General features: G+C 49.0%; 7 protein-coding genes across 7 annotated transcripts; all 7 read right to left on the bottom strand.

The window, feature by feature from the left end:
• Positions 1-151: 151 nt before the first annotated feature.
• Positions 152-1216, bottom strand: N7466_000562 (uncharacterized protein; the record flags this gene model as incomplete). Its single annotated transcript, XM_057159960.1, has 1 exon — positions 152-1216. The coding sequence occupies one exon, from the start codon at positions 1214-1216 to the stop codon at positions 152-154; it is 1065 nt and encodes a 354-aa protein (XP_057026208.1).
• A 1176-nt stretch (positions 1217-2392) lies between these two features.
• Positions 2393-3133, bottom strand: N7466_000561 (uncharacterized protein; the record flags this gene model as incomplete). Its single annotated transcript, XM_057159959.1, has 2 exons — positions 2393-2877; positions 3049-3133. 2 exons carry the CDS (start codon positions 3131-3133, stop codon positions 2393-2395), a joined length of 570 nt encoding a protein of 189 aa, XP_057026207.1.
• An 841-nt stretch (positions 3134-3974) lies between these two features.
• On the bottom strand, positions 3975-5174 carry N7466_000560 (CaiB/BaiF CoA transferase family protein; the record flags this gene model as incomplete). Its single annotated transcript, XM_057159958.1, has 2 exons — positions 3975-5056; positions 5117-5174. The coding sequence occupies 2 exons, from the start codon at positions 5172-5174 to the stop codon at positions 3975-3977; spliced, it is 1140 nt and encodes a 379-aa protein (XP_057026206.1).
• A 420-nt stretch (positions 5175-5594) lies between these two features.
• N7466_000559 (uncharacterized protein) lies at positions 5595-7885 on the bottom strand (the record flags this gene model as incomplete). Its single annotated transcript, XM_057159957.1, has 9 exons — positions 5595-5930; positions 6016-6101; positions 6161-6450; positions 6512-6567; positions 6642-7037; positions 7090-7167; positions 7224-7496; positions 7596-7648; positions 7708-7885. The coding sequence occupies 9 exons, from the start codon at positions 7883-7885 to the stop codon at positions 5595-5597; spliced, it is 1746 nt and encodes a 581-aa protein (XP_057026205.1).
• Positions 7886-9378: 1493 nt separating this feature from the next.
• Positions 9379-10606, bottom strand: N7466_000558 (uncharacterized protein; the record flags this gene model as incomplete). Its single annotated transcript, XM_057159956.1, has 2 exons — positions 9379-10317; positions 10394-10606. 2 exons carry the CDS (start codon positions 10604-10606, stop codon positions 9379-9381), a joined length of 1152 nt encoding a protein of 383 aa, XP_057026204.1.
• Positions 10607-13924: 3318 nt separating this feature from the next.
• Positions 13925-14554, bottom strand: N7466_000557 (60S ribosomal protein uL24; the record flags this gene model as incomplete). The annotated part of the gene is made up of 3 exons (XM_057159955.1): positions 13925-14194; positions 14358-14470; positions 14536-14554. The coding sequence occupies 3 exons, from the start codon at positions 14552-14554 to the stop codon at positions 13925-13927; spliced, it is 402 nt and encodes a 133-aa protein (XP_057026203.1).
• A 733-nt stretch (positions 14555-15287) lies between these two features.
• Positions 15288-18983, bottom strand: chiA1 (class III chitinase ChiA1; the record flags this gene model as incomplete). The annotated part of the gene is made up of 3 exons (XM_057159954.1): positions 15288-18322; positions 18395-18815; positions 18879-18983. The coding sequence occupies 3 exons, from the start codon at positions 18981-18983 to the stop codon at positions 15288-15290; spliced, it is 3561 nt and encodes a 1186-aa protein (XP_057026202.1).
• Between the last annotated feature and the right edge of the window lie 1401 nt (positions 18984-20384).

Raw genomic sequence — 20384 nt, 5'->3', positions numbered from 1 at the left:
ATAGAGAGAGAGAGATAGAAGGTAACTTCCAACAGTTGGAGGTCATCACAGATAACAAGTGGGAGGGAAAGGGCAAGGGAAAGGGAAAGGAAATAGCAACCAGATTAAATAAGACGCTGCGTAATGGGCAAAAAAGAAGGTCCCAGGCATCCTAATCACTGAGATCAGGGTTGGCAACGAAGAGTCGCACGTTGGTCATAGAAGTAGTACGCTCATCGACACTACCTCGTCGCCGTAACTCATCGGCCTTGTGGATCTTTTGGGTTGATGCAACAACTGCACTAGGAGCCTCCATATCACCAACCATGTCTTCCTGTTCGCTGCTATGTGTTGTTGCAGCATCATCCTTGACAAGTGAAGACAATCGGCTCTTCTGTTCCTCATGAATCTCGGCAGGGGTGTTTTCGGAAACATCAGGCAAATCAGTCTTCTCATTAGGAGGTGTACTATTGCTTCCCATAGTGCCCTGCTGTCGCTGGTATCCACTCGGGTACCGATTGCTTCCAAGAGAGCTGCGGCCACTGCCAGTCCTGCGGTGAACGACACCACCCTCACTGCTGTGGGCATCCTCATCGGCGTCGCCAATCTCGTTCGCACTGAGTCTGACAGGGACCTTGGCGCTCACCAGGTTGGATGGGGAGAAATCGAGTCCCGCTTTGCCTCCGTGTCGGATCTTCCCACTCGAACCGCCTGAACGACCGGCGCCTGCGCCATGGACTTCAAGATATGCTCTCTTCTTGTCCCGCAACGCCGCCTCACGCATTCTAGCATCTTCTGATTGCGCTCGATCACACCATACGGTCGCTTTCTGCCGCCTCATCAGAGCCACGTAGCCTAGCTGCGAGCTTGCCGAGCGGTTGGAGGCACTCCGCCGAATATTTGGGTCTGAGTGTGGCATATGGTTTCCGGTTGAGTTGGTCGACGTAGTAGTGCTGGAAAGCCGCCGTGAAGGTGGGTATCCGGGCGGAGGCATGGCATGGTGTGGCATGGTGTGTGATGCCTGCTGCTGCTGATAGTGATGGTTGGACACTGATCCATAAGGAAGTACGTTGGAGGATGTAGTGCGAGTGCGACTGTGTGTGGTTGAGGGCACGGCTGAGTGAGGCGCAAGATTTCTAGGGGCGTCGTAGGGCTGGTAAGGAAAACCATGTTGGGGGTTGTGTAAAGGTTTCCGGGCAGGGGGACCCTGGTGCATGGGCATTCGAAATTCGGTCATGTTGGGCGGATGCTTCACGAAGCAAACCTTTTCACTCTGTACCAAACTTGGGGGAGAGAATTCAGTCTGTTTCACCCAGTCGTAGGAAAATCCTGTGGCGGGGGGATTCTGGGAGGGGGGTTAGGGTGAACAGAGTCGTTGCGCAGGCCACTTTCAGGCAGGAAGACGTGCTCTGGGCCCTTCGATGCGCGCGGCTGACGGGTCAAGCAATCTGCGGGTTTCAGCACCCACTTGCAGTATGTGCGGCCACACACTATCCGGCTCGTTGGGGGTCGATGAGTAACCAGCGGGGGCTGGTGATTGACGCTTTCAAGACTCCCAGGGTGCTAAACAACCAAAAAACCTCCAATGGCCAGAAAAGAATGGAAAGTGTTACAGGTAGGAGAGTTGAAAGAGTTTGGGGGGGTGGTGTGGATCGGGTTGGGAAGGCGCACACGCGGCCAAGTTCGTCTAGTACCCAATTGGTACCTGGGCGTATAGAGGTGACCGAGAGAATTTATGGCCTTTGCTGAGGTGAAATAAATTGTCGCAAGCACGAGAGCTCACTTGTTGGAGCTTTTGTATAAGGGGAAGATGAGAGGAGTAGGGGGAGGGGGAAAGCAAAGAGACTTTGGCTGGTTCCATCAAGTAATGTGATTGGACGATACGGCGGAACACGACGGGCTTGAAGTACTCGCGCAGCCAAAGTTGGCTAGTGGAGTACTTAGTACGATACGCTAAGCCACTGAGGCTGGTACAAAAGTCAAAATTACACGGTTTTTGCCAGGTTTTACAGATTACCAAGATTTCAAGATTTTCAAGGTTTCATTGCTTTTTTCCCTTATTTCTCTCTCTCTATCTTTTTTTTTTTTTTTTTCTCATGGAAACGTTTCATTCACTTGACGCCTTATTGTAACCGTAACTTTTTTGTCTCTCTGACTTGTATCTGACAACGTTGGAAAGCCAATCTGACACTACTTAGAAACTTAGCCTACTGGCTGGAGGGGAGGGCAAAAAAGCAATATGCACTACTTTCGTCCAACTATTGCGCGTTGGCATAATCCTACTAACCCGATGTTCCCTAGCGGTTCCTGTTCTACCATCGTAAGCTGATCCCGACTCTCGGTAGAACCGGTTTCCAACCACCTAACGGGAAATTGCTACCAAAAGCTTGCCAGGACCCAGCACAGTAATAAATTATAGATTCGCTTCCCGACGAGACCGCGAATGAGTGAAAGCAACATGGCCATACTCGCGATACCCTGCGTTATGCTCCCGAAGTACGATCGCTCGCTGTCGGAAGTGCTTCGTATGATGATACGAGTCATGAACCTGGATGCTTTCCCACCCCACGTAGACGATATAGGCAAGGTTCCCCTCGACTGGCTCCACCATCCACCCACCTGTCACCCCCAAGCATCCAGGCACCGTGGAGACAATACTCGTCCACAGCGCCCACGTTTTCTCCCATCCCGTGGGGTCAGGGGTCAAATAAATCGCGGTCCCGCTTACGGGAGCCCCGTGCCCTAAGCTCTTAGGCTTTGGCGTGAACTCGGAGATCATAGCATGGCGCACGGTCAATTCCGTGGCGCTGGAGACACCGAGTGAAACCAGGTTTTTGATAATCTGCTGCCAATCAGGCGATGCGAGGAGGGCGTAGTGTTGGTGTAAACTGTCTCGGGCTATCTTTGATGGTTAGTTTCTTGTTCGGGTAATCGGGTTTTTATCTCCGTCGTAGTAACTCCTACCGACGTGGAGGTGCACTTGTCCTTCCTCGACATGGCGGCCCCAATACAGCCGAGTGAAGCCTGTCCAACTTTCCAGAATATTTAAAATCCGGTTCCATATCTGACCTTCCTTTGTAGAAAGGTTGTCGATCTGAAATGTCTCCGCGATAGGAAGGACGATCATCTGGGTGGGGACTGCCGAGCGCACCATGCTGAAGAGTCAGGACTTTATTCTTATCACTTATCAGTACTGGATTGGGGGGAAAGAGATTAAAGTGATGGATTCCTGTGGGTTTTTTTGCCAAAGTCGTGTTATCAAGCTTTCCTTTTATATTAAGATTGAATTACCGATGTCAGACAAAGTTGCCGAGGACCGATGTCCGCGGGTTGATCAATGCGGCCAGTTGACATGGATAATGCGGGGTATATGAGGTTCACATATGATATCTGTATGTTTTCAATGTTGCTTGGCATGAGGGTAATACAAAATAAATTGCTATCAATTGATAATACCTACTAATTTTCACAGCGGTTGGGTTGTGCTACGGTATACATAGTCAACTGGTATATCGAGCTTGATAGGGCTGTAATTTACAAGATACGAGCTGCGCCACATTTCGCGTGGGCAAAGTGGTACTCGGTGGAGCCGGAATTGGAAATCTGTTAGTCGTGACGTCAATATGTTTCAGCACTTCCACAATTCCATTGCAATTGAGATCAAAACTGAAGGAACGTTCCTGGTGACGCATTGAGTAAGAAGGGCTCAGGTACAATTGGCCGCCGTACGCCATGAAACCAATGAATGGTGATCCCTTCCGCATTAAGCAACCAAAACATATCTTGAGAGAGAAAAAAAAAATTTCAAAAAATTAAATATTCAAGTGCTCAAGTGCTGTCACTAGATGAGAAGGGAAAGGGGAAAGAAGTTCAAGAAACCAAGATGCCAAGAGTTACTGTAAAGAATGGACATTTTATGCAGTACTTTCCATATCCAAATCTATACATGCAAAATCGCCCCAGTCAAAGGATCTCCCGTTCATGCGGATCATGTCTCACAACTTAGCCTTGCCCTCCACAGAAACAATCGCGCCATCCTTCCGAACCAGGAAATCCCTGTTCGGCTCCCATCCCATCCATGCCCGAAGAGTCTCCTCCCCACCATCCCCAGACACAAGCCCCCCACCACCCCAACCGCCCTGATCAGCCGTAAACGGATACGCCGGCGTCCGCGTCAAATGCACAGCAGCCCGCTGCTCATACCCCGCCTCCTCCAGCTCCCCCTGCTCCAAAACAGGCGTCGCACAAGCATCCGTGCCATCAAAAACACCCTCCCATTCTTTCCTCGTCTTCTCCCTAAACCGGCTGGTAAATAACGCCCGTAGAGCGGGCCAATTGGCGCGGTCTTCGCGCGCAGGGACCGTACTCGCATCAAGCCCCAACCCACGTAGCAACGCCTTATAAAACTGCGGCTCCAGCGCCCCAACAGCAAAATACTTGCCGGCATCCTTCGTCTCGTACGTATCGTAGTACGGACAGCCGCCGTCCAGCAGGTTTTCTCCACGCGGGCCGTCCCACGCGGGTGTTTGGCGCGCAAGGCGCGGGAAGGTCGCGAGGTACGCTGAGCCATCTACCATGTTTGCTTCGACGACTTGGCCGCGGCCGGTGGTTGTGCGGGCTATCAGGGCGAGCAGGATGCCCAGGAAACACATTGCGCCGCCGCCGGCAAAGTCGCCGAGGATGTTGCCTGGTGCGAAGGGTTTGTCTCCGCTGCGGCCTAGCATTGATAGGACGCCTGAGACGGCAATGTAGTTTATGTCGTGGCCGGCCATGTCCTTGTATTTGCCGTCGCGTCGAAATCCGGTCATGCGTGCGACGATGAGACGTGGGTTGTGTTTTAGGAGGACTTCGGTTGGGGAGAGGTCTAGTCGTTCGAGAACGCCGGGGCGGAAGGGGTCGATTAGCACGTCGGCGGCCGTGAGGAGGCTGAGGAGGACATCGCGGGATTTGGGGTCTTGGAGGTCGAGGGCAATAGATGATTTGTGGCGGGTGAGCTGGTCGCCGCTGACTGATTTGGGTCGGTCGATGCGAAGAATTGAGGCACCATAGTCGGCGAGTAGTAGACCGGCGAAGGGCCCTTGGAGGTAGTTAGAGATGGACTTTTTCTTTCAAAACGGGTTGGACGTTGGGGAAATACCTGGCGCGAGACCCGCTAGCTCAATCACTCGAACACCCTTTAGAGGTGGTGCAGACATTCTAAATGGTAGGTACTAGAGAGTAAAAGCCCTTTGGGGGAATAGTAAAGCTCTTAATAATGTAGATCATTACTATTAGTTCCCCGCAGCCGAGGTCCGCTGGGTAATGCGGGGAACCGAACCATCGATGTATACAGCCTATTTACGCCACTTTCATATGCCTTTAAATTTTCATTAAATACTTAGCAGTTAGGAGTGAGACTGGTATCTTGTGGATGACATACAGCAAAAATTAATCCTTCAAAGCTACTAAGCGAGTATAAACACATTCGATCAATCATTTGGTTTGGAATTATAAGAAACTAAATAAGACATAACTAGATGAATGGGTTATACCTTGGCAATCCGCTAGGCAAGCTCTTCACCCCTTTGCAAAGTTTACCTGACAGCTAGGCTTAGGTCATTATTATTCTCAATTTCTCAAGAGACAGCCTCCAAGGCAGGCTCAGTTTCGACCTGCTTGTACTCCGAGTTCGTCTTCTCAGATTCGACAGACTCTCCCTCTCCCGCGCCAAGGAGAGCATACAACCCAATCTCCTGCTCAATACGCACTCGAAGTTCCTCGTCGCTCGCTGCAAAGCTCGTTGCTCCAAAGATCTCGTCCATCTCTTCAAGCGTGCGACCACGGGTTTCGGGGACAAAGAAGTATACATACAAAGCACCAATAGTAGTGACCAGTCCAAAGAAGATAAAAGCCCCATAAGAGGTCTTGGAAATAAATTTGGAGGTCGAGATAGCGACCGCGAAATTATTGAGCTGCAGTATTGATAGATTAGCCATGATCCATCGAAGAGGTTCTGAACAGGATTTCTGAAAAGGAACATTAAAAGAAGCAACTTACCCAGTTGGAACTTCCACCGACGGACACACCCTTCGCACGCATGCTCAGAGGGAAGACTTCTGATACGACAATCCAGGCACACGGTCCTAAAGATCCATATTAGCACTCGCTACACACACAAGCCATGAAACCCATCCACACATACCCCAGGAGTAGGCGAAGTTGATGACATAGATCCACACAAAGACAACAGCCACCCAACCAGCTGCGCGGTTTTCATTCCAGCGCCCCGTATAGCTTGCAATAATACCGGCAACAATGAAATGACAGACAGCCATACCAATGGCGCCGGTGATGAGGATCTTTTTGCGACCAATTTTGTCAACCAATAGTACAGCAGGAATGGTGGCGAGGAATTCAACAACGCCCACAACTCCTGTTGCGAGCAGACTTTCAGAATTACCAGTGAATCCCATGTCTTCGAAAATAAAGGGCCTGGAATGAAAACTTCATATTAGAAAGGTACTTAGAATGTCATAGTATGGGTTATGCTTACGCGTAGTAGTTGATCGCATTGATACCATTCCATTGTTGGAAGGTCATGACCAGACACTAATGAAATATTCACGTTAGCTTATGGCTTCAAGGACCTTGAAAGTAAGGGTGTATATGTGAGGGAGCCTTACAGCAACCGAAAGCCTTTTGAACAGCGACTTGTTGGTGATCAGGGACTTATAATCAGTCAGGGCGATCATGAAATTGCTTTTAGTAGACCCATCCTGCCACTGAGGATACTTTCGAGCGGATGTCTCTTTTTCAAACATGTGAAGAGCCTTGATCTCCAAGAACTCAACACGGACTGTAAGATCATCCTGCGAGCAGCTGCGAAGACGAGCCAAAGTGGCCAAGCACTCTTCTTCCCGACCTTTATTCATCAGATGACGAGGAGACTGGGGCATAAAAAGGAGCATTCCTGCTGCGAGAACCAAAGCAGGCAATATCTGGATGCAGATGGGGATCAAATATGATGCACTAGACTGTCCCTCGCCGGTGCCACCAATGAAGTTGGTACCGTAACCGAGCTTGAAGCTTATCAGCGCAGTACAAAGAGACGTGGAGATATACAGAGCTTACCCAGAAGCTAACCATGATTCCGAATGTGATGGACAATTGCTGGATTGCAACAAGCGAACCACGGATCTCGGGTGGAGCCTATAGGAATCAGAGTTAGCAGAGAATGACAGGCGAAGTATTGGGAATTTTCGTACAAGTTCAGCGTTGTACAATGGCACAACCATACTCAAGCTACCGATTCCCAATCCAGTGACAAAACGACCGCCGAAAATGTAGTTTTTGTTCTCGACGCATGCTTGTACGATTACACCAACCACAAACACTGCAACAGCAATACACACTGTGGCTCGACGACCGGCAGCATCTGCAAGGTAACCGTTGAAAAGGGTACCGACCCAAGCACCTAGCTCTAGGACTGATGTCAATAGACCTTGTCCAGTACCAGTTGTAGCAGCATATCCTTGGGTCTAGAAGAAGCCAGGTTCATTTGTTAGCAATGTTTTATGAAAGCAAGGCATAAAGGAGAGGAACAATATGAAAGCAAAAGAAGAGAATTCGGTACTTGCTTTGTTGATAAAAGAAGTCATGGTCAAAACCTGGGCAAACATTCCTTGGTTGTCTATTGACTTGTCAGTATTCTAAGCAACATCGAGCTTATAAACTTCATGTATAACATACACCCATAAACAAGACCACCCAGAGAAGCAAATAAGCCAATCGAAAAGGTCTTCTTATTGCTAATTAGACCCTTTAGCCCCGAGGGACCGGCAATAGCAGCACGCTTTTCGGACAAGTTGGTTGTTGGCGGTACAGCCTTCAAGGCTTCCACCACTGGAGCCGAGCCAGTGCCATCCATGATGAGATTCCAATACAAGACCTCAAAATAAAGGAGATTCAATGGATTCTAGCCAGGTAGGAGTACAAACCAAGTGGGGAATGCAATGGAAATGAGGTACGGAGCATATTCAAACCCCGGGATCAATCCCTCTTATACCGTTTTTTACTATTGGCTTTCACTGTCAAACGAGAATGGAACCGTTGGTCCCAACGGGCCACGAGGCACTCACTCTGACCACTCCCCGGCCGAGTTAGCCGGACGTGTACATCAAGTCGGAAATCCTGTACCACGACTCACAGCTGCACCGGATCTGCTCTTGGGTGGGAACTGACCCAATGAGCGAATCATAGGAACACCTGTCGCAATAGTGCCCAAAAAAAGCTTAGCTCTTGGATCGGACAATCGCTTCTCATGCAAAGTTCCGTCCTGAACGTATTGCATATTGCATTCAGAGCTTCCTAGCCTTGGAACCCGAGACGCTCGATTTACCCAAGTGCATTCAAAACCGGTAAAAACTCGGCCTTGCGCCTCCTACGCATGTGGTCAAAGATATGGATTGGTGGCGGCACACTCTGTAAAGCTTGATAACGCCGTAGCCGTAAGCCCGTAGCCGTAGCGCCCATGGGAAGTTGATTTGTAAATTAGCCCGTACCATTAGATCCGAACTTCGGGCCCCCGTACCCTCAGACATCTCCCCACAAACCCTCGAACCCCGCGCAACCAAAAGTGAAATAAAGGGGAACATGGCACGCTAGGTTCCTGTTTTCACTTGACTAGCCCACGGTTGGAGCGAAAGGCCGACCGGAGTTATGAGATGACGCGTCCCCCACGCGAACAGACGGTTTTCCTGGACACACTTCATGTTTCTGGGGAGCGGCGGTTTGATGTGTGGGGGGCAATCGTGGAGAAGGTAACCAGTAAGACAAGCTCCCCACATTCTAGCGTGAAGCCGCGGGTTGAAATTGCAATGGAGCCCGAGTTGCGTGCGTTTGATTACTTCGGGGTTTTCTCTTTTTGAGAGCTGGCTTTGTGGAAGGATCGGGCTTTGGCCGTGTTTCTTTATCCCGATGCATGTTGGTATTGGATCGAATCATCCGAGAAAAGCTGGTCCGAGGGCCTCATCGCTATAACTTTATCCGGTGGGCATATGATTTAGGGGCCTGGGGGACGATCAAATTCGGCCTATGAATAAATATTGGAAACATCTTCTCTTTTGATTGGTTCTTCTGGGTGGAGACTCGAGAGGTCCACTTGGAGTATGGCACCACCAAGTGACCCAAGTCTAACTGCGCACTATTCAAGTGCTAACACACCAAACCTCTTTCTTGTCATATTTTTCAAGTAGCTTTTGTTGTATGTATGGTTGTACTTTTATCTTATTAATTTTGTCTGCACGTTCAAGAATTCCCAAATGTTTCCTACAGTAATGATTACCGGGGTCCGACGTCTTCTTCTTCCTCATGCACGGTCGTACCTACTACTTTCATACCAAGAGTTTTATTATTACCACTTCAATGGTGGTCTTGGATAGGCGTCTTATTCTTCTCCACCGTCTCCCTGTAATTCAAAATTCTGAAAACATTATGTCGGTGGGTATCAGACCAATAAGCCCCAAAGATATCACGGAATCGTGCCACATAATCAAAACCGGCAAGTTGTAGAGTCGAAAAAAGGTCCTGAGTCCAAAGAAAGCGAGCCTGGTCTCTAGAGTGCGAATATACCCGGGACGCCTGGATGGCAACCAGCAACCCATGATGAAGCCCCGATGGGCTCATATCAACTTGACCAATGTATGGAAGACAGCGGATGCTCTTGCTGACATAAAACTCGGCAAGTTTATTTGCGCTTTCTTCAAGAGAGCGCTCACTCACTTGTTCCCGACTAGCCGTCTGCGCTTTAACCCTGCTCTGACAATAGCAAATGAGAGGATGAGTGAACGACAGTAAAAGCCAGAGAAGAATGCGTAGAGTAGCATCCTCAAGAGAGGAGAATCGATAAGCGGGACCAAAAAGGTCATCCGTTTGGGATACTCTCGTCTTCAATTCACCACATGCGTATACGGGAGGGTCTCCAGGGACACCGTGATTGATTCTGATATCAAGTTCTCGAGCCCCCATTTCGACATTCAGGGCGTCGTTCAATAGAGAATGGCAAGCTTCACGATCAGACGCGTCTGTAGTATCAACCGCGGCGGCGATACGTGATACTTCTGCTGAATATGAAACCAGTGTTTCCAGTATTCCATCTCCTTTGTGTTTTTTGTATGAGTCGATAGTATCTGCAGGAAGATGCATGAATGCTGCAAGTACTACGCTCAGAGCATGACTTTGGCCATATATTGTCGCCAGGATCTGACTTGTGGACTTGGTTGGGCGATAGCATTTCATAATGGCGCCCAACCCATCGAAATGAGTCAGCCATTCAGCAAGACTAGATGGGCAATAGTGAATCTGAGAAAATGCCGTTTTTCAGTCAAACTTCATTGTTGTATGAAACGATAGAGAGAAAAAAAACTTGGTCACTTACCTGGATTTGCTGGAAAATGAAACAAGTATAAATAAGATCATCGGTGTAACTCTTGCGACTAATTGCCTTTGACATCTTTTGGATTGCCTGGTTGTAGAGCTGGAGCCCATAGCGCAAGATCTGGTTATCATCATGAAGTTTTCCCAGGAAAACACATGACAATGCCGAAAATGCCTCTTCTAACATCTGGCTCTTCTGAGGGAGGCCAGCCATACGGGTTAGAATAAATTGCCTCTTATCAATATTGATATAGTGTTCGCCGCTGCCATAGCAAAAGGTAGCCAGATAGTATGAGCAAATCTGGTCACGTATCGCTAGGTTCAAAGTGACTGTTTGGATTATGCGGGGGTCACTCAAGGAACCTATAGCGTTGACGGCAGCCTTCTGTGTGAGAGATGGATCTCTCTGCAGTAAGCTAGATAAAAACAAAAGCAGACTATGCTTGTTTTCAGTGCCACTATCATGTGACATGGGATAATGTAATGCACGCTGATCATCTAAGATAGGCGGACGTAGTACGAGTGGTGTAGAAGGCGACACTGCTGACGGCTTTTTAGGCCTCCGACCGGCACTAGTATATCGGGCTTGAGCTTTGGACGCAACTTCCACGCTCTGGTCATAGACCCTGAGTGTATTGAGATCTCGATACCCGGAGCACTCTTGATCTACTCTCAAGCACTGTGAACAAGATGGCTGACGTCTATCGCACTGCATATTGTTGGCTTGTCGTTTTTTCAACATGTGCACGTATTCACTTACTTGTATCCGTCGCTTCCGGCATAGCTCACACCCCGTACTAAGCTTCCCTCTGTAGACCATGATGATGTCTGAAGGGAAATTCCTAGAAAGGAAACAAGTCCGTAGACGTGAATTTTTGTATTACGGGGGGGGGGCTCTGCCCTTGTGGAGAAGGAGGGGAATAGCTTCCGCGCTAGTTGCGAGAAAGGAAAGATGCTTTAAACTGGACAGTATTTCAAATAACTATAATTATGATAAAAGGGCCCAATAGCAACCACAGATTATTCCTACTTCCTGATTTGGAGGACAGATGGATGCACATGTGTGACAGAAAAACGAAGCACCTCGATTCTCCACATTAGCACACGTCATCTGCATCTGCAGTGCCCCTACAATTGGGAATAGTATAGAACTGCTGGAAATCTCGGGTATTTCAATGTTTCTGACACTGTTCGACCTTTGAATGAATATAGTTTTCGTAGTCTGATTCTCTGAAGTATAAGTATTGACCACCACTTTCTTAGCCTTGGTGGGTTTGACAAGCAGCACTTGAGATACATTGCTCTCAAGAGGCTCTCGGATCTCTGACCGAAGGCATTCACTTGAATATTGATTGGTCTAACTTTGCGCCTGAAATTTGGAATATTTCCTGTGGCTGCTCCTTCTTTGTACTCCGTATCGAATATGTCCACGGACCACGGGCAATCTCCACTAAAAGTGACCCACAGGGCCACGGATTGGCGAATGGGCTATCCCAGTCAGTTAACATAGCGCGTCGGTTTTAGATTCACCCGGAACAGGTCAAGTTTGTTTAAGATTTCGACCAACTGTACGGAAGACTGATGTACATGCTCCGTACATATTCAAGGTTTTGGTGGCAGCTCTCAAAGAAAAGAAAAAAAGCGGACAAGTCACCTGGGCAATATTTGAAATAGGAGGATTCAGGAATCAGGGCAGCAACGCAAGCACTATTAAGCTCCATTGGTAATTGGTCAGGTGTAAATGCAGCTGCATCCGTATTGAGGAAATAGGTTGTCACAAGTACTTGAGTACCTCCTCAGCTTCCGATTGATTCAGGAATCGGCATTTCGGGGCTGAAAGTGAGGCTCCCACACTAAGCCAATTTGGGTAAACAGTTCGGAACAAGAATACCGAGATATGTAAGCGACATTCACATTCAAACATTAACTGACTAACATCTGAAATGTTGAAAGGTCTTCGTTCGGCAATACATTACTCTGTTTAATGGAAATTCAGAGCGAGCGAATCAAATCATTTCATGTTTTGTGGACCTGTGCTACTGGATTAAGACTAGCGCCCTCAATTATACTACACGACCAACCCACTATGCTAAGTATCCTCGAGGCTGAAAAAGAGGCGAAGGAATGCTTTCTTTATCAACAGGGACCAAGGTCTCTCGAGGTCCCCAGAAGAGCCTTGAAGATGAGAATAGGGCAAGATGTCCGCATGTACCAGTTGATACATACCCACATATATCCATATTCAAAAAACATTTGAACACATGCATACTATACTATATATATGCGCATCTTGTATGTTATCAACACATATCCCACTCCAACCTTGAAATCTAGAATATCCCAAGGTTCAAAGGAACCATCCACACATTGATATTTCAACATCGAACTGGACATCTGAAGTCTCTGCATGCATCATGTGTGTGGGTGATTTTTATGCCACGGCTCTCTCTAGCCCTGGAGGTGTGCATTCGGTCCATGGATATCTCCCCAGGAATCTTCGAACATTTAGTGAGGTCGAGGTTTTATTTGGCCTACATGTTTTGAATCAATTGATCAAGTCTGGCTACGGTACACATGATAGCCCGCCCAGTACATATATGTATGCCAGTGCACATTCAATGTTGGCACCAGTTGACCTGGGCATGAGCATTTATGGCATACAAACCTTGCACATGTGGAAGATACTCTGATGCCACTTTGAGCACTTGAGCACATGCATACATACCTGTGGACTACTACATCCATAGTACCAATGTCAATAGACTCAACATTTGAAGGCCCATGCACGTGCTGGTGATCTTTGAAGTCTTCCGAATATTGAATGAACTATTCAAAGACCTTGGCAACCTTGATGTCCAGGCCTGAAAGGTTATACCCGTCAACTGGTCGCATGTGGGAAATGTTCCGAGGTTTTAAATTTCGCCCAGTCCAGTACAAATTGATAAGTGTCGAAGCTCGAATCTCCAAGTTGACAATGCGGCCTGAGAATTCATCGCTGATTTACAGTTAACTACATTTACGATACGTTCACTCCGCAAAGGTTTAGCTCAAGAGGACGGTTGACACGAATGATTTCGCGGGAGGTGAGAAAATATGTGGAGGGAAGAATCTGTCATTCTGTTTGTGTTACACAAACAAGTCACAGTGTACCCCCAAAAATGGCGGGTGCGTTCGTTCTTCCCAAACTTCATAGTATCTCCTACCAAACCGCGAGAACTGTGGTGTCACAATCCTCTCGATATCACGTCCTGGGCCCTGTGAATATCAACATTGAAGAAGCTGCGAAGAAATCTGCCCAACAGAGCAGTTTCAAGCTGGCCCGAGAGAGCAGATCCTGGTTGGAAATATGGAAGAAAAAAAGAATATTTTTCATTTGGCAAACATCGCAATGCGCCCGGTCTCAAAAACGTTGATCCAGAAAAATGGTAGATTGGGGCTCTTTTTTATGTAGAGTCCTTCAATATCAACACACCCGCGCCGTTATACCATCATTTATGAACCTAGACCCTCCCTCATACGTAAGAGATATCCCTTAAGCCTTGTTCTGGACGGCCTCACGACCCTTGGCGATGCGGGCAAGAAGGGCCTCACGGTCCTTGTCGATGTGCAGGTTGGTGATGACCAGGTTGGAGGCGGACAGACCGATGGGGACGGACTGGCCGTTGGTCTTCTCGCGGACGACACGCTCAACGTGGACGACGTACTTAAGACGGTAGACGGCGGTGATGCGGCCCTCACGGCCCTTCTGGGAACCACGGGCAATGGTGACAGTGTCGTTAATGCGGAGAGGAACAGCGCGGACCTGTAAAAAACAAGACTGTGTTAGATTTGGGTGGTTTTTTGCGTGTTGCATGCGATTGCCTTCGATCAAGCTGGCTGGCCCTTGAAAATTGTCGAATTGATGATTTTTTTTGCGAGGCCCTCCAACTCGACCAGGTCCTTCAATTCTCGGTGGGTGAACGTACGTTGTACTTCTTCTTCAGCTCGGCGGAGAGAGGAGCGGACATGCGAACGCGGCGCTCGCTGGAGGGGGCCTGGAAGTGAGCCTTGCGAGACTTGCTCCGGGAGGAGGCGAGACCTGTATTCATTTCGTTAGAATTGGGAATGGCGAGGATCGAATGGCGAAGGCGATAATGTACGCACCCTGGTTGCGAACAGTCATCTTGATGGCGTCGTGAATGGGCTCAAGGGAACGGGTTGTCGTTGGTCGTCGGGGAAGAAAGACTCGTTTTAGGAGCGTGAATATTGGAGGTGGATGTGGGTTGTGCGTCACATGATCTTCCGCTTGGGTTAGCCCTTGGAGCCCTGGGTTTGTCCAGTTTTCATTGGTGGGAGCGACAGACCCACTTCGGCTGCTTCACGTAATCAGTCCGAAAACACAAATTTGTTATCGATAACGAATTTCTCTCTTTATCTTATCAGCGGGAAAAAAATATTATTAGCCGGATCTCTGTGGTCCCTAACACTTGACTCTCTGGCACTTAGTACTGCATGTACTAAATACTATGCTATTTCTCCTTGCTCCAATCAGTTTGACAGCCATACAAAGAAACTGGTTCAAAGTTCTCTCAAAAAAGTTGACTACTGATTTAGTTTTTAGAATTGCAATGGGAAATAGAAGGTTGAATATTTGAACGTAATGAAATTTTGCTTGATCAAAGCATTTTTATGCTACAGTACAGAATTGTATATGAAAACTCGGATATCCCCGATGTCAAATGTCAAAGTAATAAAAGTTAAGGTAAATCACTCATGGTCCATGGGCATAGTCCAGTAAATCAGAGATCAGATGAAGAAATGAAGTTGAGAAATCGTAATGTGACATGGAAAAACAAAAAAAGCGAACTCCTGCATGGTGAATGGTAGTATTATGTATAGATATACATATCGCAATCTTAAATCAGAATAGCGGACAGGAGAACGGCGAAAGCGACGCCGAAGAAATTAACCATATCCGAGCGAGAACCAGCAGCATTGTATGCAGGGGAAGCGCCTTGAGGTGTGGCACTGGAGGTTCCCGAGCTACCAGAGACAGTGCTCGTGGCAGTAGGGTGGAAGACAAACGATGGAGTCTGGCTGTGAGTACGGATGGCTCCAACTCCAGTGACCAGAGCTGTGGAGGCCGGGTGACCAGACACCACACCGACGGACCCACTAGCCGGGGGTTGAGGCACGCCGCTAGGGCTAGAACCTTGGCCCTGTCCGGCGGACACACCCGAGCCCCATGTGGAGGTGACAGTCTCAACGGAAGCAGAGACAGTCGCTGGCAGAGTGGATGTGGATGTCACAAGAACGACCGAGGGAGTGCTGGTGACAATGGTACGTGTAACTGAGCCGGAAGTCTCAGTGGCGGTGACGGGGCACCAAGTGGTTGTCTCGTAGACCACAACAGTGGTAACAGACTCTCCAGATCCAACCGAAGTCGATCCAGCGCTCACACCGACAGGAGTGGTGGTAGCCACAGGGGTTGTGGTGACTGCTGGGAGAGTAGATGTGGATGTCACAAGAACAACTGAGGGGGTGCTGGTAACAACAGTGCGTGTGACTGAGCCAGAAGTCTCAGTGGCGGTAACGGGGCACCAAGTAGTAGTCTCATAGACAACAACAGTGGTCACAGACTCTCCAGATCCAACCGAAGTCGACCCAGCGCTCACACCGACAGGAGTGGTGGTAGCCGCAGGAATAGTAGAGGTGGTTGTCACAAGCACCGCAGAGGGAGTGCTGGTGACAATAGTACGGGTGACTGAGCCAGAGGTCTCAGTGGCAGTGACAGGGCACCAGGTGGTAGTCTCATAGACCACAACGGTAGTCACCGACTCTCCAGATCCAACTGAAGTCGATTCAGCACTCACACCAGTAGGGGTTGTGGAAACTGCTGGGATAGTGGATGTGGTTGTCACAAGCACTGCAGAGGGTGTGCTGGTGACAATAGTACGGGTGACTGAGCCAGAGGTCTCAGTGGCAGTGACGGGGCACCAAGTGGTGGTCTCATAGACCACAACAGTAGTCACAGACTCTCCAGATCCAGCCGGGGTAGTGGTAGCCACTGGGAGAGTGGATGTGGATGTCACAAGAACGACCGAGGGAGTGCTGGTAACAATAGTGCGTGTGACTGAGCCAGAAGTCTCAGTGGCGGTAACGGGGCACCAAGTAGTAGTCTCGTAAACAACAACAGTGGTCGCAGAGTCTCCAGAGCCAGCCGGAGTTGTGGCAATGTGCGATGCGGTGCCAGAAGAGGAGGCAACCGATGTAGAGGCCTTCAAGCTCGAGCTGGGAACACCGGTAGACTTTGACTGTGTAGGAACAGTGATAGGAGTACGCGAGGGAACAGCAGTACCGGTTTGGGTGGGCTTCGAGGAAGGAGACACGCTCGATTCGGGCAAAGTGCCAGACAGACCCGAAGAGGAAGGACCCACAGAAGCAACAGGCGAAGAAGACTGAGATACGGTTCCGGAGGCTGAAGGCTTCACAGTCGATCCCGAGTTACCAGATGAAGGGGAAACAGAGGCAGAGGCAGAAAGTCCAACAGATGGGGAAGAGGCAGGAGCTGAGCTGTGGCTTGCGACAGGAGAACTAGACAGAGAGCCTGACTGGGTCGATTGAGCTGAAGCAGCTGGGCTAGAAGCAGGCTTGCTGGAGTTGACGACTGAGCTGGACGAGACAGCTGATCCAGAGGGAGTGGCAGAGCCAGAGAGAGTAGCCGATCCAGAGGGAGTAGCCGATCCGGGGGGAGTCACTGATCCAGAGGGAATGGCGGAGCCCGAGGGAGTCACGGATCCAGAGGGAATAGCAGATCCGGAAGGAGTAGCAGAGCCCGAGGGAGTGGCAGAGCCTGAGGGAGTGACGGAGCCTGAGGGAACGGCTGATCCGGAGGGAGTAGCAGATCCGGAAGGAGTAGTAGAGCCCGAGGGAGTGGCAGAGCCTGAGGGAGTGACGGAGCCTGAGGGAACGGCTGATCCGGAGGGAGTAGCAGAGCCTGAGGGAGTAGCCGATCCGGAGGGAGTGGCAGAGCCAGAGGGAGTCACAGATCCAGAGGGAGTGGCAGAGCCAGAGGGAGTAGCCGATCCGGAAGGAGTAGTAGAGCCCGAGGGAGTGGCAGAGCCTGAGGGAGTGACGGAGCCTGAGGGAACGGCTGATCCGGAGGGAGTAGCAGAGCCTGAGGGAGTAGCCGATCCGGAGGGAGTGGCAGAGCCAGAGGGAGTAGCCGATCCGGAGGGAGTGGCAGAGCCGGATGGGGTAGCAGAGCTAGAGGGAACAGCAGGGCTGGAGGGAGTAGCAGAGCCGGAGGGAGTGACAGGGCTAGAAGGGGTAGCAGAGCTAGAGGGAACAGCAGGACTGGAGGGAGTGACAGGGCTAGAAGGGGTCACCGACGCAGAGGGCGACGGGGTCCAGCTAGGAACCGGAGTCGGTGTCACAGTGGGGATGGGAGTTGAGGTTGGAAGAGGAGGAGGAGGAGGAGGAGCGTAGTAGTAGAGGACAGTCTTCATCTGCTCCGCATAAGTCAAGCCCGCAAGACTGAGGTCCTCGTCAGACAAAGTAGCCTCCCACAACATGATACCACCGAATGTATCAGGGTATTCAGTGATAAACGGCTCAACCATGACCAAAACTTCATCGCCAGAGAGGTAGTACTCGGAGGTGGTATCAGCAGTCAATCCAATGAAGAGCTTGGTGGAAGGATTAGCACTGTTCTGAATAACACCAACCCAATCGGCAAAGTTGAAGCCCTTGTCAGCTGAAAACCAGGACAGAGCAGAGCACGAGTAGGTGTTGTAGAACTGGACCCAGATGAAATCAAAGACGGCATGGGCAATGGCATCATCAAGCTGCGCATCGGGAATGACACACTGAGGAGCACCTGAGATGTAGAATTTCTGCTCAGGGTAGTTGGCGTACTGTGAGCGAAGACGATTGATCATGGTAGCATATCCTATATAGTTATGGCCTTGTTAGTTCAAAGTTTGGACCAAAAGGTGATGGGCTGAGAAGATATGAGACTTACCACTGTTGCCATTAGCCTCGACATCGAAGTCAAAACCATCGACAGTAGCATTTTCAAATGGACGAGGGAAACCCTCTGCGACGGCAGAAGCGTTGTAAGGACCGAACGAGTACCAGAGGAAATCCGCAAACCACTCAGCGGTAGCAGTATCAAGAACACCGGTGTCGGCGCCCTCTCCACCAAGGGAAAGAAGAACAGTCTTTCCCAAGGCCTGACAGACAGGAATGTCATCGTAGATCTGAGAACATCCTTCCAAAAGGGATGAGTTTCCAAAGGTTGCTCCAGAACATTGGTTACCAAAGTTGGAACCTGGCCAAGCTCCCACGTGGTGAGGGAAGGTATTGATGAAGCCGATGTTGATGATATCCAAGGAAGTCTCAGCACAGAAATGAGCCAGACGAAGCTGATTAGCACCTTGACCCTGTATAGTAGAGATGGATTAGACTATAAACAAGAATGTAATCTAAGACCAGTGGTGGCGTACCCAGTAGACGGCGACGTTGTTCTGAGCCTGGACATCCAAGGCAAAAGAAGCCGACAGGAAAGTGGACAGCGCCGCAGCGCCGGCCAAAACCTTCATTCCAAGCATTTTGTTTTCTGGTTTTCTTGCAACTTAGTTAAAGACAGATCAGGCTTAAAGAAGCAGCCTGGTATTAAATGAATGAGATAGGCGTTGAATAGCCTGTTTGTTGAAAAGTTCAAAGAACGAAAGGACGCAGACAAACGTCTGCTTAGGGCTGTCACTCAAGGAAGGAGAGTGGGAAAGGAGAATGGAAAGCCTCGAAAGAAAACAGGATGACTATTAAAAAGAAGTGATAACTAATTACATGGGGGTTTTCAGGCACCACACAGCCTACTCTGCCTAGGGAAAAGTCCGAGCCCGTAATTTCCAGTGTAATTTGGACAAAAGCTGACAGAGCCTTGTCTAAGGTATGGGGTCATCTCTAGTTAGTGTATACTCCGTACGGTTCCTGGTTTTGGTACTTTTAGCTTAACTATTAGTGTCTCCACCGGGGTCTTTCTTGGCTTTAGAAAAGAGAGAAAAGAAGGGAAATTAGGTGATCTTTAGTCTGGAGCCTTGTGTCCAGATGGTCCAAAGTTGTTAAGCCCTAAGTATGATGATGGCTTTCCCCCCCTCGTCTCCATTTCCTTATTACTGACATACGGAGCCCCAGACCAGTGGAGGCTGGCTGAATCATGTGTAAAGAAGGCAAATCGTGGAGAGTTACACGTCACGGATAAAAGAGAAAGGAGCAATAAGCCGAGCAAACCACGTCTCAGCACGTTATCCATGGATTGTTCAGAGCCGCATCGGATTCGCCGTCAAAAAGCCCTATTCAGGGTCCGGGCACGGATACCCAATCCAGGAAAAGAGGAGCCGATCGCTTTACACCAATGAGATCCTCATAAGAGAATAGTCTGGACTAAAGCTAGTCTTAGCGTTAAAAAAAAAACAAGTTACCAAATTTCCCCAATCTCCCAGGTGCCCCAAGGACAATGTAGAAAGAACAAAGATAATCCCTGTTTATTCAACTCTACATGTATGAATTTTTCCGCGAAAGAGCCCAGAATCTTGCATGTTTTTCTCTATTTTAATTCCGACTACAAGCAAACTCTGGAAACAAAAAATAAAGATAAAGATAAAAATATTTCAAAAATAAATAAAAAACAAAGAAAAAGAAAAAGAAAAAGCGGGAAATTACAAAAAAACGCAGAAGCATGCAAGCGAGCACGCTACACTTAGTGCGGGCGCTAGTTTGCCAGGGACACCAATCAGCTCGTTCAACCCGTGAAAGGATTCTCAGGAACATAACCGGCACCAACCGGATCATCACACCGTTTTATCCATACTCTTTGTACTCATCATACCCATCGTACCCATCGTACCCATCGTACTCATCGCTTAGAGTAACTTGGCCTTTTTCTTTTTTTTAATTGTTTTTTTTTTTATCTTTTACGCCCCGAGGCGCATTTCATAGCCACCGTCTAC

The sequence above is a fragment of the Penicillium verhagenii genome (assembly GCF_028828195.1).
Source record: "Penicillium verhagenii strain IBT 33310 chromosome Unknown utg000002l_segment0_segment0, whole genome shotgun sequence".
In the NCBI taxonomy this organism is placed as follows: domain Eukaryota; kingdom Fungi; phylum Ascomycota; class Eurotiomycetes; order Eurotiales; family Aspergillaceae; genus Penicillium; species Penicillium verhagenii.
This window is presented reverse-complemented; position numbering and strand designations above follow the sequence as displayed.